The following is a 27,864-nucleotide window of genomic DNA, read 5'->3' as shown; positions in this document are numbered from 1 at the left end:
GGTCACGCACTTTGCGACTATCCTAGTCTAGAAATATATAGTTAAGGGCAGAAATTGGCCCTTGGAACAAACTGAAAAAATCATTATGGCCTGAAGGCTTCAAAGTTTGGAGACCCCTGCTCTAATACATAATGATTATTTTCTGACAACTCTAAATGTATGATAGATGTATTCCATCCAACTTGAAAGGGTTTCGTTAATGAATCCTTTAATGGTGAAATGCAACTTTCTGTTCTAGAATCAATTTTAAAAAAGAGTAAAAAATTAATAATTTCAGATTGAAACATTCGGATGACCGCGATTAAGTGCAATTCTCGTTTGTTGTGACTTGAATTGGATATCAGTTGAAATTAAACTCTACTATTTTTCAATGACTCTAGTATATAAAATTGTAAATAGAATGGCACCAGAATATTTTAAAGATTACATCAAATTCAATTAAAACATTCATAATTATAATACAAGAAATTCCAATAATATACATATAAACAGAACGGCATTCGGAAGTACCATGAATTCGTTATTTTTTAAGGGCTTCCACGAGTTCAATGAATTACCGGAAGAAATAAAAAAAAATATCCATTTCAAAAGATTTCAAAAGAGCACATAAAGAATTAAAAAAAAAAGTAATAGAATACAAATTGTATAGTTATGTGGAATTATTTGGGACATTATTGGCTATCATCTATTGTTTATAATTGTTCACTAGGGTATTTGTATCTGTAATGAAACCAAATATCAGTGTTTCAATAATAATTTAATGAAGATATATATATATATATATGTACCTATATTTCGTGATCTATTTAAATGTTACTTAACATATGATACTGAAATCTTTATATGTAATGTTCATTGTCTGGCTACATGTTAGTTTAAATCTCAAATTGTTTAAATTTAAAAATGTTTGCATACATTTTTTTATATTTCATTGTTCTAGTGTTATTATTACACTCATAGATATGTATATTAGGTTTCCTATTTCAATAAAGATCATTATCTTCATCGTCTCAAGCCATACTACGTTTGCATGTGACAAAAAAAACACAAGAGACAATTTACGTTACTTTTAAATGAATAATAGACGACACTTTCCAAGGAGGACAATATAGCTGAAAAGCCAGATTTGATTCTATGAATATTCATTTTTCAGGTGATTTTTCGGCACTATAATTATTCTGTTCGCCTAAATATTCTGTATATTTGTATATTATATGCTTGGAAAACTTGGGTGATATCAAGTACGTTTTTTTAAATATTTACACTCAACAGAATTGCTCAACAGAAAGGTCGAAAATATTTTTGAATATCTTGAATATTGGTATAACTTTTCAACGGAGATTCTCCAGGAAGGGTTTTTCTCTTATCGCTTTGATGATTACGCAGTTTCTCGGATCATTCAGATCGACTAAGTAACCTAACGACGGTAATATATCCACAAGAAAATTAATGAATCAGCTGAAACATAATTCTAATGTCAATGTCAATAATAAAAATATTTCCTTGATCATGACCTTCATTTAAACAGTTCACTATGTGTGGCGTCGTAACTTTAAAACGTTCGTAAATGTTTAATGATTAGTTGGTGTTTCAAAACTATGAAATTTGCTAGTCGTTAAGAACTTTCTGTTTTATTCGAAACCTGAAATTTAAGATCAACAAGGTTGCCGACAGTGTGACTACGAGTATTTCTTACGTACTGCTGAGAAATATCGACAATTTAGTACCGACTTTTTTTTCAAGGACAGGACAAAAGCACCACAGGAAAATCTTAAGGGCGCCTCTAAGAGAGGTGTTTGTGCAAAAGTAGCGATTCACATTGGATTTGAATTGCTGGAGACCAAATCCATTTGAAAAAATATTTTCAGGAAGTTTATTACACATAAACCCAATTTTCCAAATGAAATAGTTCTTAAACAGTTAAGTTCGAGGTGAACTAAGTTGAACTTCAAAATAATGAGCAGCCACAGTTCGTCGCGTATTTCTGATATGTACCGCTCGAACACTTCTTGTGAAACATCTATAGAAGAGAGACAAATATCCAACCTTTCTTCGATGTTCCAGGCTGTCAAGGTTGCAAGTGATTTTCGTGTTGTATTTCATCAGTTCGGACTTCCATTGTCTAATATAATATATAAAATGATTTGAAATCCCTGAAAAAAACAATCAAAAAATCAATAAGATTAACCGAAAATAACAATTTTATTAAACAAAAAACTGAAATTACAAAGAAATAACATTTAGGCAACAACCGAACAAATAAAAATTGAAATATTAATAAGCGGAAGATGACAGTTTGGCGGGAATTGGTCGTTTTTCGCTTGATTAGAGGTTTCCACATGGTACGTATCTCTACGCTAGCTTGACTAAATGCGTTGTTCGACAGAATATACGCGGCTTCATTGAATTTTCTCCTAAACCAGTGTTCCTCTTTGTGGATGATTTCAGCTTGAGCCCATTTGATATTATGTTGATGAATCCAAACATGCTCTGCTATTCCTGATTTTCTGGTTTCCCTCGCTGTGTGTGTTTCTTGTGCTTAGCGATGCGAACTTTCAATGGCCTCTTAGTTTCACCGATGTAGGATTCTCCGCACTCGCAGGGTATCCGGTAAATGCAATTCTTGGAATCGCAGTCCGCGTTTGGTGGCCTGGTTTTTTTAAGGCTGCTACAGATAGTGTTCACAGATCTGAAGCAGGTCCTGATGTTGTACGTGGACCCAATACTTCTTATCCTTTCCGATAATCCTCTGATGTAGGTAGGGAAGTACAAGTACTGGGTGTGACGGCTTCTCTTCCTTGTGGAGTTATTGCTGTCTTCTAGCTAAAGCCTGTTCTACCATCACTCTGGAGTAACCATTCCGTTGAAGGACATTTCTGATAATGCCTAGTTCCTTTTCGAGACCTCTGTTGTATTACAGAGCCCAAAAGCACGGTCCAGTAGAGTCTTGATGATTCTCCTCTTAGTCGATTGATGGTGGTTGGATTTCTGGTTCAGATACTGTCCTGTGTGAGTGGGTTTTCGATATACAGATGTTTCCCATTTAGTGTCAGTCCTCTTTACAAATACGTCTAAGAAAGACACTTTCCTTCAGGAAAGTGTCTAGTTCTGCACATCAACAACGTAAATCCTTCCATCACTTTCACAATGGAGAAGGAAGTCCACAACGAATTGCCTTTCTTTTCAAGCTTTTTGAGAAGCAGCCTTTGCAATTCCAGCAACATGATTGTACCAAGACAAATTGGTGTCCATTTCAACCCCCAAAAAACTTATTGAAGCAGAAAGCGGAATTGTCTGTTCGGAAATATATCTTCCTGAAGAAAACCGATGCCTGGGTTTTTGTGGCATTGAATTGAACTTGGTTACTTTCACCCCAATTAGAAATCACTTCTAGATCCTCATTAAGATATGCAACCTCCTGCTGCCGATAAAGATGTGCCTCTTTAGCCGATGTCCTGGAATCCAAATGGAATGACGAGACAAGTGTGCTGTCGTCAGCAAAACAATATATTGGATTCTTGGTTTTTTCCAATAAGTCGTTGAAGTACAATAAAAAGATGATATTGATCACTGGGGAACACCAGCGTTGATGATTAAAGTATTGACAGCCACTTGCAGGGAACGTTCTTTTATGAAGCTGAAGAGCCATACACAAAAATGACCCGACAAACCATAGCATCGAAGTTTGGCCAGCAAAGCAATATATTGGATTCTTGGTTGTCATTTCTCAAAAATATAAAAGTATTTTTCTTACGTGTAATTCAATGTTTATATAAAAGTAACTGTTTCGAGAGGGCTTTTCTTCCAGTTTGTGTCCAAAAGTTATTTCTTTGCAGGATCGACACATCTTTGTATAAAGTTGATTTTTTGAAATTGATTGCTTCCTTCCTTACTTTGGAAGATTCTCACATTTCTTGTATCAAGATGAAGAAGTCGAAGGTTAAAAACTCTTTCCCAAAAATGTATCTCCCCTGAAAATAACCAGTGTGAAGGTAGCCATGTGTTTTCATCCATGTGTTTGGTGAAAGAGAGGCGAGCGCGCTATTCCGCCATAGGTCGTTTCACCGCAATTATTCACATGGCTAGCCATGGAAATTTTTACATTGATAGACTCATTGCTGGAAACGAACTGACGTGATTGGAAATGATTCAAATGATGATGAAAATCTTTTTTTTATGAAATGAACCGCATTTTATTGAAATTGTACAAACAACTGATAATAATAGAAGCAGAAAAATAATTCCAAAAGGAAATTCGTTGCTAGGAATATTTTTTCTGTCAATTAATTGAATACACCCCCGACTACCCTTAATTCAATTTTCATTAGAAAAAATCATAACTCCTTGCAGAAACACATTGCTGGGAATATTTTTTCATGAAACCATTGAATTTGGCATGCTTATTAACCCCAGATGGGTCAATGATTTTGTCTCACGAAAATACACCCCCTTCTACCCTTAATTCAATTTTAATTAAAAAAATCATAACTCCTTGCAGAAACACATTACTGGGAATATTTTTTCATGAAACCACCGAATTTGGCATGCTTATTAACCCCAGATGGGTCAATGATTTTGTCTCGCGAAAGAACACCCCCGACTACCCTTAATTCAATTTTCATTAGAAAAAATCATAACTCCTTGCAGAAACACATTACTGGGAATATTTTTTCATGAAACCACCGAATTTGGCATGCTTATTAACCCCAGATGGGTCAATGATTTTGTCTCGCGAAAGAACACCCCCGACTACCCTTAATTCAATTTTAATTAAAAAAAATCATAACTCCTTGCAGAAACACATTGCTGGGAATATTTCTTCATGAAACCATCGAATTTGGCATGCTTATTAACCCCAGATGGGTCAATGATTTTGTCTCACGAAAATACACCCCCTTCTACCCTTAATTCAATTTTAATTAAAAAAATCGTAACTCCTTGCAGAAACACATTACTGGGAATATTTTTTCATGAAACCACCGAATTTGGCATGCTTATTAACCCCAGATGGGTCAATGATTTTGTCTCGCGAAAGAACACCCCCGACTACCCTTAATTCAATTTTCATTAGAAAAAATCATAGCTCCTCGCAGAAACACATTGCTGGGAATATTTTTTCATGAAACCATCGAATTTGGCATGCTTATTAACCCCAGATGGGTCAATGATTTTGTCTCACGAAAATACACCCCCTTCTACCCTTAATTCAATTTTCATTAGAAAAAATCATAGCTCCTCGCAGAAACACATTGCTGGGAATATTTTTTCATGAAACCATCGAATTTGGCATGCTTAATAACCCCAGAAGGGTCGCTAATTTAGTCTCGCGGAAATACACCCCCTTCTACCCTTAATTCAATTTTCATTAGAAAAAATCATAACTCCTTGCAGAAACACATTGCTGGGAATATTTCTTCATGAAACCATCGAATTTGGCATGCTTATTAACCCCAGATGGGTCAATGATTTTGTCTCGCGAAAGAACACCCCCGACTACCCTTAATTCAATTTTAATTAAAAAAAATCATAACTCCTTGCAGAAACACATTGCTGGGAATATTTCTTCATGAAACCATCGAATTTGGCATGCTTATTAACCCCAGATGGGTCAATGATTTTGTCTCACGAAAATACACCCCCTTCTACCCTTAATTCAATTTTAATTAAAAAAATCGTAACTCCTTGCAGAAACACATTACTGGGAATATTTTTTCATGAAACCACCGAATTTGGCATGCTTATTAACCCCAGATGGGTCAATGATTTTGTCTCGCGAAAGAACACCCCCGACTACCCTTAATTCAATTTTCATTAGAAAAAATCATAGCTCCTCGCAGAAACACATTGCTGGGAATATTTTTTCATGAAACCATCGAATTTGGCATGCTTATTAACCCCAGATGGGTCAATGATTTTGTCTCACGAAAATACACCCCCTTCTACCCTTAATTCAATTTTCATTAGAAAAAATCATAGCTCCTCGCAGAAACACATTGCTGGGAATATTTTTTCATGAAACCATCGAATTTGGCATGCTTAATAACCCCAGAAGGGTCGCTAATTTAGTCTCGCGGAAATACACCCCCTTCTACCCTTAATTCAATTTTCATTAGAAAAAATCATAACTCCTTGCAGAAACACATTGCTGGGAATATTTCTTCATGAAACCATCGAATTTGGCATGCTTATTAACCCCAGATGGGTCAATGATTTTGTCTCGCGAAAGAACACCCCCGACTACCCTTAATTCAATTTTCATTAGAAAAAATCATAACTCCTTGCAGAAACACATGCTGGGAATATTTTTTCATGAAACCATCGAATTTGGCATGCTTATTAACCCCAGATGGGTCAATGATTTTGTCTCACGAAAATACACCCCCTTCTACCCTTAATTCAATTTTAATTAAAAAAAATCATAACTCCTTGCAGAAACACATGGTTTCATGAAGAAATATTCCCAGCAATGTGTTTCTGCAAGGAGTTATGATTTTTTTAATTAAAATTGAATTAAGGGTAGAAGGGGGTGTATTTTCGTGAGACAAAATCATTGACCCATCTGAGGTTAATAAGCATGCCAAATTCGATGGTTTCATGAAGAAATATTCCCAGCAATGTGTTTCTGCTAGGAGTTATGATTTTTTCTAATGAAAATTGAATTAAGGGTAGAAGGGGGTGTATTTTCGTGAGACAAAATCATTGACCCATCTGGGGTTAATAAGCATGCCAAATTCGATGGTTTCATAAAAAAATATTCCCAGCAATGTGCTTCTGCCAGGAGTTATGATTTTTTTAATTAAAATTGAATTAAGGGTAGAAGGGGGTGTATTTTCGTGGGACAAAATCATTGACCCATCTGGGGTTAATAAGCATGCCAAATTCGATGGTTTCATGAAAAAATATTCCCAGCAATGTGTTTCTGCAAGGAGTTATGATTTTTTCTAATGAAAATTGAATTAAGGGTAGTCGGGGGTGTTCTTTCGCGATACAAAATCATTGACCCATCTGGGGTTAATAAGCATGCCAAATTCGATGGTTTCATGAAAAAATATTCCCAGCAATGTGTTACTGCAAGGAGTTATGATTTTTTCTAATGAAAATTGAATTAAGGGTAGTCGGGGGTGTTCTTTCGCGAGACAAAATCATTGACCCATCTGGGGTTAATAAGCATGCCAAATTCGATGGTTTCATAAAAAAATATTCCCAGCAATGTGCTTCTGCAAGGAGTTATGATTTTTTAAATTGAAATTGAATTAAAGGTAGAAGGGGGTGTATTTTCGTGAGACAAAATCATTGACCCATCTGGGGTTAATAAGCATGCCAAATTCGATGGTTTCATGAAAAAATATTCCCAGCAATGTGTTTCTGCAAGGAGTTATGATTTTTTCTAATGAAAATTGAATTAAGGGTAGTCGGGGGTGTTCTTTCGCGATACAAAATCATTGACCCATCTGGGGTTAATAAGCATGCCAAATTCGATGGTTTCATGAAAAAATATTCCCAGCAATGTGTTTCTGCTAGGAGTTATGATTTTTTCTAATGAAAATTGAATTAAGGGTAGTCGGGGGTGTATTCAATTAATTGACAGAAAAAATATTCCTAGCAACGAATTTCCTTTTGGAATTATTTTTCTGCTTCTATTATTATCAGTTGTTTGTACAATTTCAATAAAATGCGGTTCATTTCATGAAAAAAAAAAGATTTTCATCATCATTTTAAATCATTTCCAATCACGTCAGTTCGTTTCCAGCAATGAGTCTATCAATGTAAAAATTTCCATGGCTAGCCATGTGAATAATTGCGGTGAAACGACCTATGGCGGAATAGCGCGCTCGCCTCTCTTTCACCAAACACATGGATGAAAACACATGGCTACCTTCACACTGGTCTGAAAATATACCCTCTCAATTTAAGCAAGATTCCTATGGCTGGGATTTAATCAAATAAGCGAATGCATGTTATTTACGTACTGTCATCGATGACATGGATGAATTCGACCCATTCTGTATCAAAGAAGTCGTAATTATGAAAGAATAGAGTGTTTTTTCGGATAATGTTATCTGTATTTGCTACTGAAGACAAGTATCTTTAGGCGAAACATCAAATGTCTAGCTGTGAGGATTACAGTGTTCCAAGTAAGTGAAATTTTACTTCTTCCAATAATTATATCGTGTAAAAATCCTGTGAATGATATCTGATTTGATCCCATACGAATGTTTGGAATACAAACGGAATAGAGAAAGGTGTTTTTCGTATATTTCAGTGTTCATATAAAAGTGGCTGTTCCGAAAGGAGTTTTTTTTTCAGTTTGTGTGTGACAGTTATTTCTTTACATGATCTACACATCTTTGTATAGAGTTAATTTTTTGAAATTAATTGCTTCCTTCCTTTTTTTTGGAAAATTCCCACATTTTTTGTATGAAGATGAAGGAGTAGAAAGCCAAAATCTTTCTTTTCCAAAAACTAATATTTCCTGAAAAATATTCCCCTTTTCAATTTCCTCATATACAGGGTGTTTATTAAACATGCGGCAAAAAATTAAAGGTTAATTCTTGGACTATCATGTACTTTATTGTCAAAGAAAAAAATTCTTATTAACAAAGCTTAAATAAATAAAAAAACAGTAAATTCACAGTAACAATGGAACAATATAGATTCGGACGCTACATGTAGACAGGACATAAGATTCTACAAAGCAGTTAAGAATTGATTTACATGTATAGATAAAATAAATAAATCAGTCGGTTCGACGTCAAGGGTTCAGGTACTCAAAATCTATCTTCAAGATATTCTTCCAAGCTATAATAGGTTATACCTCTATTTTGAAGGAAACAATCTTCTGAACACTAACCAATACGGTTTCCGAAAGTCCTGCTCGACTGTTCAAGCAGTAGCTCGGGTTGTGAGGGACAGTGTTGATGGTTTTGAAAAGGGTCATCATAGTGCTGTGACACTTTGTGATTTGAGTAAAGCATTCGACTGCGTTTCTCATACAAATTTGTTACATAAACTGGAGGAATATGGAGTCAGAGGTGTAGCACTTTCACTTTTTTCATCGTATTTAATGAATAGAAAACAGCTCGTTGATTTAGGCAATAACTGAATATCTGATCTACAGCCGATTGAGCTCGGAGTTCCTCAAGGGTCTGTGCTGGGGCATCTTCTATTCATAATTTATATCAACGATCTCTTCTATGAATTATTACCTTACACATGTGTCATTTATGCAGCTGACACATCGATCCTGTGCTCTGACAACAACTGTCAGAATCTGCTCGCAGCCATGGAACTTGTAGAAACGCAAGCTGAATCGTGGTTCAATTCAAACCTACTGAAACTCAAAAAATAATTTTCTCGACTAATAATATTTCTGTGGCAAAACTGTCAATTTACTGGGAATCACTCTTGACGATGCTATGAACTGGTCACCTCATATAGAGGTATTAAACCAGAGGCTCTCGAAATATTTATTTTCACTTCGACAATTGAGAAATTTTGTTAACATAGAGACTCTTATTTCAGGTTATTATGGATTTTTTCATTCTCACGTTAGCTATATGGAACTCTACTCTGGGGTAACTCCTCCAATGTCAGAAAAGTTTTTACGCTTCAAAAGCGTGCAATTATATTTATTTTGAACGTAGGTTTCTGTGATTCATGCAGGCCATTTTTCAGAAGACTAGGCATTATGACAGTACCATCTATCTTAATGTATCAGACACTTTTGGAAATACATAAGAACATAGATGAATTATCCACCAACTCCAAATTTCATGGGAGTGGGTCGAAAATTGGAACTAATCTTTTGAGACCTCACCGGTTCAATTTACAAAAATCCTCTAAGAACTCACTCGATGTCAATCTATATAATATTCTGCCATCTAGTATCATGAGTTTACCCATGCCAAGTTTCAAAAAGCGCGTCAAGGACTATCTAATGAAACAAAGTGTTTATAGTTCGGAGGAATATATTGCCACAACATCAGTCCTTGAAGAATTTTTATAATATACTAATGTTTATTATTTTATGTTTACTTTTTTTGTGAAATTGTATGTACATTTTATTCAATTACTTTTCTGTATATTTAATCTGATAATGTTTTTTCTCTATAATTTACTGTTACTGTTTTATGTTCAGTTATGATGTTCATCTACATGCTGTACCATCGACTTGCTACTAATGTACCTTTATACAGGGTGTTCCTTAAACACATGCTAATATTTAAGGAGGTAATTCTTAGACCCATTTTAAGAAAAAAACTTCCTATGGACGTATGTCCTAAACGCCTTAACTTTTGAGATACAGGGTGGCAAAGTTTTCAAAAATAATCAGTTTTTTAATAAAAACTGAGATAATTTTTTAGACATCTTTGGCATATTTGGTACATATGTTCCATGCCTCAAGGCGCATTTTCTGATGTACACAAATTTGTATTTTTTCAAACAGTGGCATCCCTAAGGGTTTCGCATTGAAGTACTACGCCAATGCTTTCTTTTCAAAATGAAATCATTTTTAAAGACCTCATTTATTTTTGAGAAAATTTGATCTCTTGGTATTTCTTTGTCCGACGCATGATTTTCACTCAAAAAAATAAAAATCGACAGAAAGAAAATTAACAAATTAGATCAATTCTAAAATGAATGAGAATCTGAAAATTGCTTCATAACGCATTACCAATTTCCTAATAATATTTGAAAACATAATCTGCAAAAAAATAAATTTTTCACAAAAACGAGTTTTATTTTATTTTCTGACAGTAAGTCTAAACGAATAGCACAAATTTGTTAATTAGTAATAATACCAAAACTGATTATAAAAATTGTTGGAAGTGGCCACCTGCACTTAGTATGCATGCTTCCGCCCTTCTACGCATGGAATTACGCACCCGTTCAAATATTCCCGGCGTATTTCGTATAGTTTCACACGAGGCAACTATTCGCTCTCTTAAATCTTCTAAAGTATTACGGGAGTTTTATACACAAGAGTTTTAAGGTGACCCCATAAAAAAAATCTAAACTGTTGAGATCGGGGGATCTTGCCGGCCATTGCTGAGGTCCTCCGCGACCTATCCAACGATTAGGATAAACTGTATTTGAATGGTTTTGGACAATTACACTGAAAAGAGCAGGGGCGCCATCATGCATGTACCATATTCGATTCCTTAACGCAAGTGGCACATCTTCCAATAACCCAGGTAAGTCTTCTTCGAGAAAGTGTAAATAAGAACGACCATCAAGGCGTCCTGGTAGAAAAAATGGGCCTATTAGATGATCACCTATAATTCCTGCCCATACATTAACCGAAAATTGGTGTTGGAAATGGGTTTCGGTTATTGCATGGGGATTTTCTTCAGCCCACACATGATTGTTATGGAAATTTTGAATGACATTCCGAGAAAAATTTGCTTCGTCTGTGAACAAAATTTGTGTCTCAAACTGCATTACTTTGTAGATACCACTGACTGAAGTTCACACGCTGTGGAAAATCTCTGGGGAGTAATGCCTGCACTCTTGAAATATGGTATGGGTGTAACAAAAAATCAACCAAAATACGCCAAACAATTTGATGTCAAATATCCAGAGTTCTAGCGATCTTCCTCGTACTCGTCTCAGGATGTTCCTCAATTTCTTGCAGCACCGCTTCCTCAATTTCAGGAGTTCTTACTACACGAGGTCTACCTTCCGGATTCCCTTTCTTGAAACTACCAGTTTCCCCAAGTCCACGATGAATATTTGAAAAGGTTCGGCTATCTGGTAAGGCACGATTAGGATATCTTTCCTGATAAATGCGCCTGGCTTCTGTTGCATTACCATCGGCAAGGCCATATACGTAATGCATTTGCGCCATTTCCGCATTCGTATAATTTACCATATTTACTGATATTCAGAAAAACAGCGGACTACCAAAATAACTTCAATAACACTTCAAAATCAATCAAAACGCGCTGTGACAGTTTTTAACATCAACACCTTACTTTAAACCAACATCAATATTAGCTACTGACGTTTGTACATACAGAGAATTCGTTTTTTATTGCTATGGTGGGTACGCTGTTTTTTCTGCTTTTAATCTTTAAAAGAAATCACATATCGACAAACTCCATATTTCCAAGAGGTGCAGTAAATAAATTCTGCTACACGTCATTTATTCCAGGATAACTAAATTTATGTTTTCAAAAATTATTAAGCGGTGCTGCGTTATGACGTAATTTTAATTGAGAACAGTGCATCTGACAACAAACAAATACCTTTTAGATCCTCAATTATTTTGCAACAAATCTGATCTCTTAGTTTGCTTTCAGTCGATGCACGATACCGCATCAGATTTTTAAAGAATTTATCCTTAAGTAAAGCGAGTTTTAATTTTTTGAGCGAAAACCATGCGTCGGACAAAGAAAACCCAGCAAATCAAATGTGCTCAAAAATGTATGGAGATTTTAAAAATAATTTTTAATTCAAGATAAAGCAGTGGCGTAGTATTTTTTTCGCCAAAAATATACATTTCAAAACTCGTACGTACGCCACTGGCAGAGAAAATTAAGAAAATTGTACACCAGAAAATGCGCCTTGAGGCATGGAACATATGTACCAAATATGCCAAAGATGTCTACAAAATTATCTCGGTTATTATTAAAAAACTGATTATTTTTCAAAACTTTGCCACCCTGTATCTCAAAAGTTAAGGCGTTTAGGACATACGTCCATACTACGTTTTTTCCTTACAATGGGTCTAAGAATTACCCCTTTAAATATTAGCATGTGTTTACCGTAGTGAAATAAATATCTATCTGTGCTTTCCACACGTTTTCGGAATGTTTTTGACACTATTATACTTTTCATTACAAATGGTAGATAATTGAATATCTTCCGACTTTCAAATATTACAGCATTTTTTGTTAATGTTGAAGTTGGCTATGACAGAGGTATAATGGCATTTTGCCGGGTGTTATATATTCTTTCGAAAGGAAAATTATTTTTTTCTTATTTGAATTAGAAATACTGTTTCTAGAATGAAGATGCAGTAGATTGTTAGTATTCTACTATTTATGAAGAGTGGTCTACAGTGGTCCATACGCTTGGCTCTACATATAAATCTTTTCGCCTTTTTTTGTAGAACAAACACTGATTGCTTCAACTGCTTGCTACATAAACCCCAGAAAGCGATACCATACCTCAGATGAGACTCGACTATTGAAAAGTAAGATGTTTTTCCTGCTAATATTCCCAACTCCTTGGTAATGACCCTGATACCGAAGCAGCCAGATGCAAGTTGTTTGTTTCAAGGATATTTTGTCATTTGATGATTTTCGATAGGGTGCTTTGTTTCGAATAACGACAATAACAATTTTGGTAATTTTAAAATTAGTAACGTATCCGTTGGAACATTCTTAGAGACTTTGTTGTACCCATACCACAGACGAGTTCAGGCACTTCTTCCTGCAGATTTTCTTCCACGTATTACATTCTGTGAATGAATTTTGCACACATTGGTTCAAATCCCTCAACTACTAACACTTATTCTTTCTACCGATGAAGTCAGTTTCTCAATAAATGCCATAAGTAATTTCCAAAATAATCATGTTTGGGCTGAAGAAAATCCACATGAGGTGCTTGAAGATCACTTTTAACATTGGTTCTCGTTAAACGTTTTGGTTGGAATTGTAGGTGACTTCCTGATTGGGCTAGTATTTCCGCCAGGAAGAATTACTGGCGAGGTATACCGCAACTTTTTGGAACAAACACTACCTCAGTTTCTGAAGAATATAACACTGGCTACAAGAAATGCAATATGGTTTATGCACGATGGTGCACCAGAGCATTTTGGCTCGAGAGTTTTTAACAGTAACATACGGAGATCGCGGGATTGGTCGAGGTGGACCTCACTTACGGCTTGTTTGATCACCTGACTTAAACCTTCTGGATTATTTCCTACGGGGCTACCTAAAGTCATTAGTTTGTACTACTCCACTGGGAGATTTGAGAAATCGGATAATTGCTGGGTGTAAAGCAGTCAGAAACGATCCTGGTGTTTTTGAAAGAGTTCGCGAGATGATGAGTTCTTGTAGATTAAGAAACATTACATGTAATTTTTGATAATAAATTGTTATTGTCGAATTTCTTGTTTTTTCGAAACAAAGCGCCTTATCGAAAATCATCAAAACACAAAATATCTGTAGAATAGTCCAAGGAATAGTTTCGTAAATGTTTGCGGCATGTTTAATAAAAACCCTGTATATTTTGACACTATTTCACTTTACACGATCTGATCAATAACTATCGATGGTAAAACCGGGTTTAAGTGAGGCATATAAAGATAGTACATGGAAACATTAAATCAATAAGTGATGAACTATGAAACTTTGTTCGTTTTCGACTCATGCAATTTCAAGTAAATAAACATCGTTTCTGACGATTTTCCAAAATACGATAATAATCATTAAGAGATAACAATTTGAAATCAATTTGAGGATGGCAACACTGTTCAAATAAAACCTACTACGTCTATTAAATTGCATGAATTACAGATAAATAATGCATTGGCTATCATACTTTAGAAGCGTGTCTGAGTAAGGAAAGAAACAAACACCATCTAAAAACATTAATAATAATACATAAATATTTTCTTGGCCTTTCACCAGATAAATAGGTGACTTCCAAGGCAAAGTTCAAAGATAGTTTGTTCTTTTTTTGATTACCCACGGAACGACAGAGACAGTTACACAACAATCGTATTTTGGTCAAAAACTAATGTTTTCATTACCTCCAGGATTGAAAATTAGAAAAATATTTCAGGATTCAGGAGAAATTAGTCTTGTAACAAAGATCAATGTAATACATGAATTTACAAAAAGGAAAAATACGAATGTTTGTTGTCCCTGATAAAAGTTTTCTATGCAACCTACCTACCTACCACTGAATTGTGATTTTATCGCTCCATCAAAGTTTGCAACAAAAGAGAGAGGTCCGTATTTGGGAAACAAAGTTGATGATGGCCGTGTTGGCACGAAATGGTTGATCAAAGATTCTATTCGTAGAAAACCAAAAACATCATGTACTTGTGATGCAGAGTTTGGAACCTTTGGTGTAATAATGATTATTACTGGAGTTTTTTCCCAACACCAAATCGTTATTTTCAACACCTCGACATGTGTTTCGACCACCAAGTGATCATCTTCAAGAGGAAGTTTAAACCGTTTAGTGTTAATACGCTCAAATTGTTGTATGTTACTTTCATAAGAAGTAAGTTAGGTTGTGTATCTTTAATTTGGTTTCCATTTTATCAAAATTTCGTTCAGCGATTGGAATCTGTTAAGACGTAAGTGCTTGAAATTCATGTTTTTAGTGCAATGGATTCTATCCAGCTAGGAGCACATACCAGAATATTTTATTGAACACAGATAGAAGAAAATGTACGGCAATCATATTTTTGTAAAACTGTTATTAAAAGTGATATTTTTAATGGTTGTCAACGTTATTAAAAGATGATGTTTACAAAGTAGCGTGTTAAAAATATTTTTAACACTAGTGTTAAAAGTTAAACGAAACAATTATTCAATTTTCAAAGAAGTTTTATTATGAACAATATTTATTTATTTATTTGTAATACCATACTCTACAGGACGTAGCCCAATTACAGAGCAGGAAATAACAGAGTATAATGAATACATCACAAGCAAGTGACTGTAAAGTCTACAAACACTACAAACTAGTGACTATAAAGACTACACATTTTATATTTATTATAGGTGACAAAACAATTATTTTAGTAAGTGGGATTTTATATTTGACAATTTGCAACTAAATATATCTAAATTGTCGCTAACAGAATTTGTCACTTTACACTGGTATGGATCGGAGAATTCTCCAGAACATTTGTGCGAGATGTTTTTATATAGAAAGTACTCGGGTGTCTGGAACAGATTCTAGGAATGCTAGGAATGCAAGTTGGGCAGTCAACTATGCTTTTGATAATTTTATAGGTTAGTGCAACACTATAATATTCACGTCTTTTTTCGACACTGCAAAAGTTATGCTATGCAATTCAGAGTGGGTTGTCCCTATTGGAGAATAAATACCATCGGTTTTTAGGCTTAGCAGCTTTAAAAATCGTCTTTAAGTTGCTTCTATTCTATCAATGTGATATTGATAAAAGGGGCTCCACACAACTGACACGTATTTTATCTTTGATCTTATGAAAGCATAGAATAAAGTTTATAAAGTCGAAGTTTCTTTGAAATCACTACTGTTACGTGCAATTAATCCGTACAAACGACAGGAGGAGGTTACAACATTATCGATATGCCTATTAAATGATAGTGCAGTGTCAAATGTGACGCCAAGATCAGTAAATGTTTCTGGAAATCATTTTCTATTGAATAATCAAAGATCAAGATATTCGTTTTCAAACTGTAGGACATGACCTTACATTTATCCTGGTTCAGCGACAAGTTATTTCTATAACACCATTCTACAACCCGTCCTACGTTTGCTGAGAGGTTCACACAATCATCTATGTTCTCAACAAGGCAGTATAGTTTTAGATCATCGGCATATAAAACAAAATACACATCTATTACATCTGCAATATCATTAATGAATATATTGAAGAGCAGCGGTCTCAGATTTGAACCTGGTGGAACACCGGAAGAAGCACTATATTCGATAGATTTGAAACCATTGAGCTGAACATATTGTTTTCGATCCCATAAATAGGACTGAAAGAGTGCGATTAAGGATGGAGATAATCCAAAGGCTACTAGTTTGTTCAGTAGAATGTCATGGTCAAGCCTGTCGAAGGCCTTAGAAAAGTCTGTGTAAGTAACATCAGTTTAGGCCCTATTGTCAATAGATTCAGCAATATGTTGAGTTACAGTCAGATGATTGGTGACCGTTGAACTATTTTTCATAAAACTGTGTTGGTTTATACTTATATTGCAACTAGCATGCCGATATATAACTCGCTCCAACAGAATCTCAAAAACCTTTGCAAAGTTGCAAATAATAGAGATAGGCCGATAATTTGAAATATCTCGTCTATCTCCTTTCTTGAAAATGGGACAGACTTTTAATGATTTCCAGATCCTTGGTATTGTAGCCGATCTTAAGCAGATATTAATTAGTATAGTTAGAGGACGAGCAAGCACAAGTGCACAATCTTTTAGGATGGTAGCTGGAATGCCATCTGGACCAATGGTCTTTTTAGGCTTGAGCGACCTTAGTGCCTTGTATACTTCGTTTTCACTGAAGCTTGATCACAACACAACAAAGTTTTTGTTTCGGGGTTGAAATTAGATGATTTTAATGTATTTCCACGTGTTAAAACCGAAAGTGACCATAAAAATTATATATTAGCTCTTGTTTTCAAGATATAGTATCATTATATTATATATATGTATATTGAGTTTTCAACAAATGAAATATTTCATCACCAACAGTTGGTACACATGTTTGTTTGCATAACACCCCTCTTATCAGCTGTTCTTAAGTAGTAAACATAACCTATGTGAGTTTGTCAATTGTACGCACGTGGTTGCTATTGAAATTATCGTGTGAAGTTGATTTTTAAATTAATTTAAGTGCTGATCTGAAATGCCTCGAAAGTGTGTGAATTCTGTCGATAGCTTTTGCTATATATGTGGTGAAATAACATTTAAGGCTCAGAAACGTAAAATGACACCTATCGTTAAGACAGCCTATGAACATTATTTTGGTGTGAAAGTTGGGGACCAAGATAAATCATGGGCTCCTCATATATGTTGTAATTCTTGTTCCGTCATATTGCGAGAGTGGCTGAAAAATAAAAACCGGACAATGGCTTTTGCAGTACCTATGGTTTGGCGTGAGCCTACCAATCATACACACGACTGTTATTTCTACTTAACTCCTCCCATTAAGCAAGGTTTATCTATGAAGAAAAGAGGAACGGTTAAATACCCTAATCTCCCATCTGCTCTTCGGCCTGTACCACACTCAGACAATTTGCCAGTCCCTTTTCCACCCCAAAACTATGAAATTTTAGAGGAAGGTGATGAAGACTGTTTAGAAGGAGCAACCCATCCTTCTACATCCTATGACCCTGATTTTGAGGTAAGCGATAGGTCTAGTGATCCGCACAGAATTAGTCAAGCAGAGTTGAGTGACCTTATAAGAGATCTTCGCTTGTCTAAGGAAAAGGCTGAGCTGTTAGGGTCAAGACTAGAACAGTGGAATCTTCTAAAACATGATGTGAAAATATCTCAGTACAGTACTTAAAATATTCTAAAAGAAACATAACAATATTGTTTTATGTACTTTCACTTTTCACGTATAGTATAACTACTCTTTAAGATTAAGTACTGTGTATCTCAAAAACCAGAGCTAATAAAAATTTTTCATTGTTATTTTCGTTTTTATCACCCCAAAATTAGTAGAAATTGACTAATTTAGTGTAGGAAACATTCAAAAAATATTTTTTGTTGAGTTGTGTAATTTGAAATATCTCGTCTATCTCCTTTCTTGAAAATGGGACAGACTTTTGATGATTTCCAGATCCTTGGTATTGTACCCGATCTTAAGCAGATATTAATTAGTCTAGATAGAGGCCGAGCAAGCACAAGAGCACCATCTTTTAGGATGAAAGCTGGAATGCCATCTGGACCAGTGGTCTTTTTAGGCTTGAGCGACCTTGGTCCCTTGTATACTTCGTTTTCACTGAAGCTTGATATATCAAGAAAGTGATTATTACCAATATCAGAGTTTGGTTGAAACGGGGAAGAAGCGGTATACGATTGTTTGAAAAGATTGGCAAAAACGTTTACGATATTAGAGGACCCCTCCAACAATTGACCTTCAAAATTCAGTACTTGTGATATTTTGGAGCTACCTCGTTTATTATTTATAAATGACCAAAATCTGTTGGGATTGATATGTATTTCTTCCTCAGTTTCAACTGAGAATTTTTTATATGCCACATCAATATCATGCTTTAGTTTTGCTCGAAGATGTTTGAAATCTTCAAGGGCCTGCAGATTACACTCACGCTTGTATTTGCGCCAGATTCTGCTTTTAGCCTGCAAATCTCTAATAATGCTTCTATTATACCAAGGAAGATATTTATTTTTAGTTTCAACTGTAAACTTGGGACAGCAGCGATCAAAAACATTATAAAGTTTTCCATAGAAATGTGTGGAATAATTTTCTGTGTCATCAAGAACTTCCAAGAAGGTCCACTCAATATGAGATATTTGATTATACAGTGGTGGATAGTTGGCTCTTTTAAAATTAAAATTATTCTGGAAACAGGAATGCAGTTTATTTTTGTAGTTAGCCTTTGTCCCAAGTACACAAGTAATATCCAAAGCAGGATGATGCTGATCTTCGACTAGGAAAGGATCCATTGATTTCTCCACATGGCACTCCCCACAATAAATATAGATACAATTACATTTTGTTACAAATGTATTATATACATTAATTACATTATTATTTGTGAACATTAATATGAAAAGTACAATTAGAACAACTGCTGATATTAATACCTTGCGATGTTGAAGAGCCTTGTAATATATTTGAACTATCTGAGTTGACAATTTCATGAGCATTAACATTTAATTCTTGGAGTAAAAAGGACGATGCTGTAACGCTGGAGCTAGCTGTTTGTTTGGTTTATTCTGTCAGCAATAGCCTTTTTATAAGAAATAGATTGATTGATGTAACCCTCAGCTACTGCTGTAGACTTCCATCCGCCGTGCTTCTTGATATCCGTTATATTTGCTCCTGATTCTGCTAGCAAAGAAGCAGAAGACCTTCTGAAACAGTGACCTTTATATTCCTTCGGCTCCGGGAGGTTCAGAAACTCAGCAATGGTAAAGGGCATTTTACCAAACGTGTTTATACCAACTGGGTTGGCACTGTTTCATAATTTGAGTATTTCAGAAAAAACCGTTGATGATTGATAACAGAATTGCGTAAAGCAACGTATTTATTAAAATAATCAATGTTTTTGCCAACAATGCAAAAAGGACGACTTATTTTCGTTTTTGTATTTGGAATTTGAACGATCAATAATTTATTATCCATTAATTTAATGTCTTCCATCAATAAATGGCACAGATCGTCAAATAGTACAACTTTTATCATCAATTATTTTTCATATGGTGCCTCATTTATAAACCTCTGAACTTGTTCAAACGTAAGAGTTTTTGATTGTATGGGCCTACAACTTTCATTTGTCCGCTTTAAGAATGATATTACCTTGAAATATTTCCTTGTATTACCACCATTTTCAACGAACGCACTCGACTTTATCATTGAAAACTTGCTCCACAAAATTGACGAGTTCCATATTTTTGATTTATCTGCTAGATAGGATAAGAAGACGGTTTCGCTGAAATTTCTTTTGACGTTTTTTAAGTCTACACCAGCTAAGAAAATTAGAATATGCAAATGTCGTACTACTGAGCCGATTTTTTGATGAAAATTCAATTGAAGCTCTTTTTGCAGCCTCTTCAATATCGTCAGAAACAGACAATTCCTAACTATTGTTCTTCATTGTGCAAGACATTAAACACCAGCAAGAACTTTAAATTTGACTTTAAATAAAACGCGTGAGCTGTAAACAGTAGGTATAGTATTTCCAATACCAGAGAAGGAATTCCCGCCTCGACATAGGCGTCGGCATATTATTTTTCAGTGGTAGTTTTTCAGTTACTTATTCTTACAATCATAGCAATTGATCACCCCATGAAAAAGTTATCTCAACTAAATTTTTCCACCATGGGTAATTATGAAAAACTTCGAAAATCAAGGTAGTTGATTTCCGAGTCGAAAACTCTAAAATACAATGAAAACACAAATAATCACACCAAATTCTCGTCAAACATATATTTACAAAATAATGGGGACCAACAAAATTGCTAGAAAAATCAAAATTCTTCTTCGCTATATTCGGATGAGGTGGAATCATCATCGGGTTGAATAACGATCGGATTTATGGAACTTTGCACATAATATGTGTTCTCTTCTTTTATAACGTGGGCCACACAGTTCTTCCACACATCACTTTTACCTACTTCATTCACCACTCGCCTTATATTGTCAAGCACTACAGCATTCAAAGTCGGTGACTGATTACATTTCCGCAAGCTTTCTTTCATTGTGGCCCAAACCATTTCAATTGGATTGAACACACAATAGTATGGAGGCAAACGTAAGAAAATGTGACCAGGTGTTTCAGACATCGAATCAATAATATACTCTTTTTTGAAATTACGTTGTTTTATGGTCGCCAGTAATACCTTTTTCGTTGGAATCTTTTCGGGTATTTCCATGTCAAGTTTTCAAAAATCGGTTTGCAAAACCACTCACTAACTCACCTAACACCACGAACACACGGCACTGATAAAGAAATATTGTGAAACGGACAAAAAATTAGTATTCAGCCAGTCCAGCTAGCCGAGCCTTTATTCCTCAACTACATGATAGCACGTTTACTAACCATCTGGGCGACTAGGAGCCACAGGCAAGAAATGTTTATGACTGTACTCTTATTTTTATTGCCGTTCCAATTGAAAATGGATAGACTATACTGTTGGTTGGTAAACAGGTGAATCGGCGTCACCTGACACGGCCACTTCACAGCAAATGCGATAACATGAAAATAGTTAACTGACAAGAGATGTCAAAATGTGTTTTTACAGAAATATTAAATTTATCTATTCTATAATGAAACCGGGACAATTGTATAAAAAACTTTGTATTATATTTGTGTTGAAAGTTTTATTTTGTTCGTTTTATTCGTTTTCACTCACAAAATAAAAGCTTGCTTTCAACACTAATATCATAAATAGCAATTTTAGCTAAACTTTTGAATAATTAAATTGATTGTAGTGACTTGTTAAGACAAATTCAGTTTCTTGTACCCAGATCACAATCCAGGCATATGATTACTTTCTATGATAAAAATCCTAGAACAAATTTATTGAAAAAGTCGCCTATATTTGCAATGTGTGAGTTGTTCAATAAAGTGTCCGACCTGTGCGATATACATCATGACAGCAAACATTTTATTTTAAGAACTATTAATAATTCAATGTGATGATTGGTTTCCTTTTTCTTTTTGTAATCTGAATCTATTTTTTCACTTATATATACTCTCCAATTATTTGTATTTTCCCTATTTGTGGGTGTAAACCTGTTGAAAATAAACATATTATTTATGTATGATATTTCTCAAGGAATAGTACAATAAATTTTCCAATCGCTCACTTTAATGATGTGGTGATTTCAATTTCGTAAGTGTTCTGAAATTATTCATTATAAAACCATTGTTGTAATTTGTTTCAGAAGCATCTTCTTCAGGCAACTATTACAATGTTCCCATATATACTACCTTCACCGTTTCAACACGTCATACATTTTATGTCTAGTCAGCAATTATGTGGGATTTCCCGGTACATAATCTGAACAAATGATCTTTCAAATGCAACGTCTGATAAACGTGTTTATTCTTTTGTGCTCCTTACTTTGGCAAAATAATCCCCAACTCCATAAAATATAATGCCAATTCAATGAATTTTAGAATCACGCCAAAGGTGACTCTATCAGTTGAAAGTTCTTTTTGAATGATTTGAATCGGAAAGTTTTACCTGAAAATTTAAGATTAACTAGACTTTAGTAAATGACCTCTTACTAAATACACACAGATGCTACACTAAACGTAAAATTAATACCTATATTATGAAAATCAACGGAAGCGCCACAACAAATGTTGATATTATTAAAAGCTATGTTTCGATAACTATTACTAATATACAGGGTGTCCAATAAATTTGTGACAGACCAAACTTATGTTTTTCACTTGATTGCATTTCATGGGCAGATTGCTTTTCAAAAATACACGGTTGTTAGGGTTTATGGCCGAGTTGTCAACTTGCCAAGTTTTTAGGTCAGTGTTGGTAGTTTGACTAATCAACCGACAACTGCGGTAGCAGAAATTTGGGAAGCTATTCTGGAATGCCATCGGAAAACGAATCCACATGTTTCTGGAAATGCTATGAAATCAACAATGGGTAATGCAGTCAAGCTGCTGGAAAATAATTCCATGGAAATCAAAAGATAAATAGATAAGTACTATTCTGATCACTCCCATATTGACTTGGATACCACACCAATTGGTGATTCCACTTATGTCTCGCTTGCGTTTATGCAGTTATTTTTACCAAGTACTTTTCTTGGTTATTCACATTTTGTCTTCAATCAAGGTTCATCTGCCCGATACTGACGATGTCCAATGGGCTGAAACAGCTGTCTATCGGAGGCTCTTAGACTGAAATCAATATGGGAATGATCAGAATAGTACTTTACTATTATAATAGTTTGTTTCGAGATCTGACCGAAATTCCATTCTCAACTGTACGTAAAATAGTCAAAAACAAACCTTATGAACGCACGACGCGATGTGATACAGGATTACCAAAACCTTTAGATGTTTAACTAAAAAAAAATCATTTAAAAAACAATATACGACTGTTACAAAAGCAATGAGATTCCTACAACTGAAATCATAAGGAAGAAATTGAATACTTCCGGCTATAACGTGAGCTGCTGTGACAAAACTCTTCAGAATTGGATAAAGAAACTAGGATTTAAATTTAAAATAGTAAACAAACGTCAAGCAGTTATGTAAAGTAGAAGAATAGTGGAATTGCGTAACAAATATTTAGAACAAATAACTAAATATAGATAAGAACAACGGCAAATTTTCTATTTGGACGAAACTTGGTATGACACTCACGACAGTTACGAAACGGTGGAGTGATGGTTCAAAAATGTGTACGCCTAACATGTCTACGCGACTAATCATTGTGCATTGCGAAGGAAATAAAGAATGGGTTCCGAATTCTTTGAAATTATGTGGAAAAAACTTGAGGACTGCAATGTTGACTATCATAAGAACATGGAAGCTAATATTTTCGAGAAATGGTTTAAAAACACATTGATCCCAAATTTGGATGCGAATAGTGTAATCGTTCTTGAAAACGCTTCCTATCATTCGCGACAGCTCATCAAAGTACCGAATAAAAACTCGAGGAAAGATGAAATACAAAGTTTTTTAATGGATAACAATTTGTATTTTGAAGAATTACTATACCAAAAACCAACTACTTGGAGTTTAACAATCAAAAACATTTGAAAAAGTGTATGCCTTTGAGAGTATTGCTGAAAAGTATGGAAACACCATACTGAGACTTCCTCCCTATTTTTATGTTTTCAATCCCATCGAATTTATTTTGGGAAGACTGAATCAAAGCATTAGGCGTAAAAATAATTTTACAAAATTTGATAAGAAGGTAATAGAGCTAGTTAAAGAAGAAGTATCTAATATTACCGAAGAAGACTGGCAAAAAAAGAATTAAAAAGTATATTTAGTTGAAAAAGACTATATGGAGATTGGACACTTCCATATTAATGATGGAAATGAAGTCAATATTGATTTAAATGACGGCAGTAATAGTGAAACAGATAATATGGAAGAGGAATTATCAGAAGCTTTCGAAGAAAGTTAGTGAAGTATTTTTATAGGTTGCACTATATCGTTTACTTGAACTATTGAACCAAATTCATATTTTTTAACAAACCTCGTATACAACAGAAACATTTTGATAACAATTGGATGCATTTTAGGTTTTTGTCATTGTCATTTTGTCTTAATGAAAAAGTTTTCCATACAGTTCGAAATTACAAGAACATAATATATTCGATCATGACCGGATTTTGTTCTCTTCAATTACTACTTAGAAATACTGAACATTTCTATTTCGACATTTTTAATGTTTTTTTAATAATACTCAAGAAAAAATAACGATGCATTAATGGTTTTCTGTAAGCAGTTAGTTCTTTTTTTTGTCAAGTTCATCTACTATCGGCAGGTAACGTTACGAATTCCTTGTACCACATCAGGAGCAATACGAATTTCAAATGAAGAACTAACAATACGACATTCGACGATTGCTCGAGATGGGCTTCGCTAATTAAAAAACACGCTCGTCAAATTTTTTTTTAGGCAGATATTTTTTTCTCTCCGAGTTCGAGTGTCCAACAGTCCAACTATACCTACAAGTAACAGTACTGACAGTAAGTAAGTACTTCGAAATTCTACTGAAGCACGTGTATCTGTTTAAAGTGCGCGTGCGTCCCAAAATTGACGTTTTAGATGTTTGTTTTTGGTCTACTGAGTTGTAGAACAGTGATAAATTTCAGGCAGATATAATCTTAGTGATACAGTGCCTTCTTTACGACAAGTTACACTAATTGAAATTGAATATCTATGTGAATTCAGACAAACCTTGAATTTATTGAAAATGAATCTAGACTCACCTCTGATGGGAAAGGGTTTAGTTTGGACTGTTTCTGTGTTGGGTGGTAATAACCTCTTCGTTTCTGGAGACATGACACTCGGGCATGATTTAACTTCGTTAATTTTTTGGTTGATATTTTTAAATTGTCCGGTTCCATTGCAATTTCCGTGCCGCACTCTTAGAGACCCGGTTAAAACATCTACTCCACTACTCATTTTTAGTTTATTGGCACAAAACGTTAACGGAGCGGTCAGATCAAGAGCACGTCCAACTTCCTCACTACCCGAATCACGATCGTCAAATAAACTATTCGCAAGTTCCAAATAAATTATTCCCAATGGCAACACCGGCTGCGACTGCTTCGAAGGGGAGAGATCTGCGAAATACTCGATTACGGCGCTCTAGTCAGCCAATCACAACAGGTTATGTCATCATCCGATACGAAGGCGATAAACTCTGCTACTGATGTACCAGGTTTTCCCAATATTTTTGGGAAGTCAAGGAGGACGTGATAATGTACCTAGTTGCTTCAATGTTATGTTATTGGGTCAAGTAACGCTATTTATTATTTGAAGCAAAGATTTAAACTTTAGTTATATTGTGTACTATAAATTATTCTATAGTGTTTTTTTGGGGTTTATAACCTTCCACGATCCGAAAAAATTAAAGATGAATCAATAGAGAATACGCTGATGTGTAGTAAAGGGCAAACTGAAAAGTTCAACTGAAAAAATTAAATATTAGCTTTCTTAAGTGGGTAAGTGGGTAATTCCGCAAACAATCCTTTTCCATTTTCAAAAACTGTATTCACTTTTTTCTTTGTTCTGATTGGTTCTGCCGTTCCTACTTGATGAAGATCCATAGCTTTAATCTTCCTCTTGAAGATGATCACGTGTCGACGTGTTAAAAATAACGGTTTGGTGTTGGGAAAAAACTCCAGTAATATTCATTACTACACTAACAACAAGATTTTGAAGGAATACTTGGTATCGATTGCTTTTCAAATGAGTTCATGTGGGTTTCGAGGAACCATCAACAAAATAGCCAGAAGGTTGAATTTTCAGAACATGAAAGTGGGAGATGTTTTCCATCACATTTTTCACATTTAAAATTAATTACAGTTCTGCATTCATGAGCTGCGTGTCCAAATTTAAGGCAAATATAAAAGCAACCTTTCCGTGATAAAATTTTCATACACTCCTTGACACTCATGATTTCCTCGCAGTCAGAACTTCGGTGGTCCGTTTCACAGGAAACTGATTTTAATACATTGTATTCATTAATCCAGATGCATTGGAAACTTCATTAGATATTTATTTCTTTCAGTGGTTCTGCTGCTCAAAACTAGAGGTTGCAAGCTCAATTTTTCATCTCAATCATATTCTTTAATTCAATTACTGGAAATTCCATCTGTTCAGAATTTGATGCACTTTCTGGTTATAATGAACTGTCGCACCTGAGCAAATTTTAAACTATTGAAACGAATTGATTCATCGGCATTCCATTGTTCACGTCAATGTAGCCGGAGTCAGATTCAAGAAGAGCATCAATAAACTGATTATCTAGCTCTGCAGCTTTTTGTTGAAGAAGTTGAGTTTCCTGCAATTCGACCAAATTGGACCCCTCCCTCTATGTACTACTAATTTAAGTAACAAGTCAGAAAAAAACTGGTTTCGGACATGTTGTGGCACTATTTTTTTGGCAACTGGGTATAATAACAAATCAATGACATGATCCTTTATCATATTGTTTTTGTGAAACAAAATTTCGAACATTTTAATTTTTACTTGTATTGAACATTGTAATTCAAACAGAAGATAGGTACTAACAGAAACAATCTTATTTATATCATTATTTTAATAAAAATTTGAACAATTGCTAACATTAAAGGAATTCAATTTGTTCAAAATGCTTGGTATATTTGAATGCCTTTTTTGAAGTCAGAACAAGAAGGTAAAGTTTCAGTTTCACATTGTTTTCATCTAATAATTGCGTTGAATGTGGTCATTATTACGCCTTGGTCAAAGAAGAAACGGACTGGTTTAAGTTTGACGATAGTCGTGTCACGAAGTGTTCTGGCGATGCATTGAATTTATTGGAGCCTCTGGAGACACCCTACATTTTGTTTTATAAGAGAGAGGACCTTGTTAGATCAAGATTTTCAGATGATGTGGTGCTGCAGGTTTTTCCGGATTTTCCTGCAGCTGAAAAAGCAAATGCGCCACTGGAATCAATGAAGTCGCCCCGGAGCGCCAATTAATTTTTATTGTTGTATTTATTTTATTTTTATCGTTGTTTTAACACATTGTAATAATTTTTATATTAATAAACATATTATAATTTTTTAATGTTCTTGGCAATATTAATTTTGATTGTAAGTGAATTGTCTATATTTCCTTCAGCGACATTGGTAGACCTCCAGACACCGTGTCTCTTCAAATTTGTGATGTTTTCGCCTTCATCAGCAAATGACGTCGCTGAAGTTCGACGAATCCTATGACTTGTGTAATTTTTAGGATTGGGTAAA

General features: G+C 34.7%; 1 protein-coding gene across 2 annotated transcripts in view; it reads right to left on the bottom strand.

Annotated features, from left to right (window-relative positions):
- Nucleotides 1–25,722, bottom strand: part of Pfrx (6-phosphofructo-2-kinase/fructose-2,6-biphosphatase) — an 83,885-nt gene extending 58,163 nt beyond the window's left edge. For both annotated transcript variants that reach the window (XM_074170143.1, XM_074170144.1), the window contains exon 1: nucleotides 25,357–25,722. In XM_074170143.1, the coding sequence (XP_074026244.1) occupies nucleotides 25,357–25,552 (196 nt within the window). In that variant the 5' untranslated portion in view covers nucleotides 25,553–25,722. The remainder of the gene's footprint in view (nucleotides 1–25,356) is intronic.
- Nucleotides 25,723–27,864: the final 2,142 nt, after the last annotated feature.

The sequence above is a fragment of the Leptinotarsa decemlineata genome, unplaced genomic scaffold (genome assembly GCF_025532065.1).
Source record: "Leptinotarsa decemlineata unplaced genomic scaffold, Ldec_3_MD MMD2_P_RNA_scaffold_7, whole genome shotgun sequence".
NCBI classification, from domain to species: Eukaryota; Metazoa; Arthropoda; class Insecta; order Coleoptera; family Chrysomelidae; genus Leptinotarsa; species Leptinotarsa decemlineata.
This window is presented reverse-complemented; position numbering and strand designations above follow the sequence as displayed.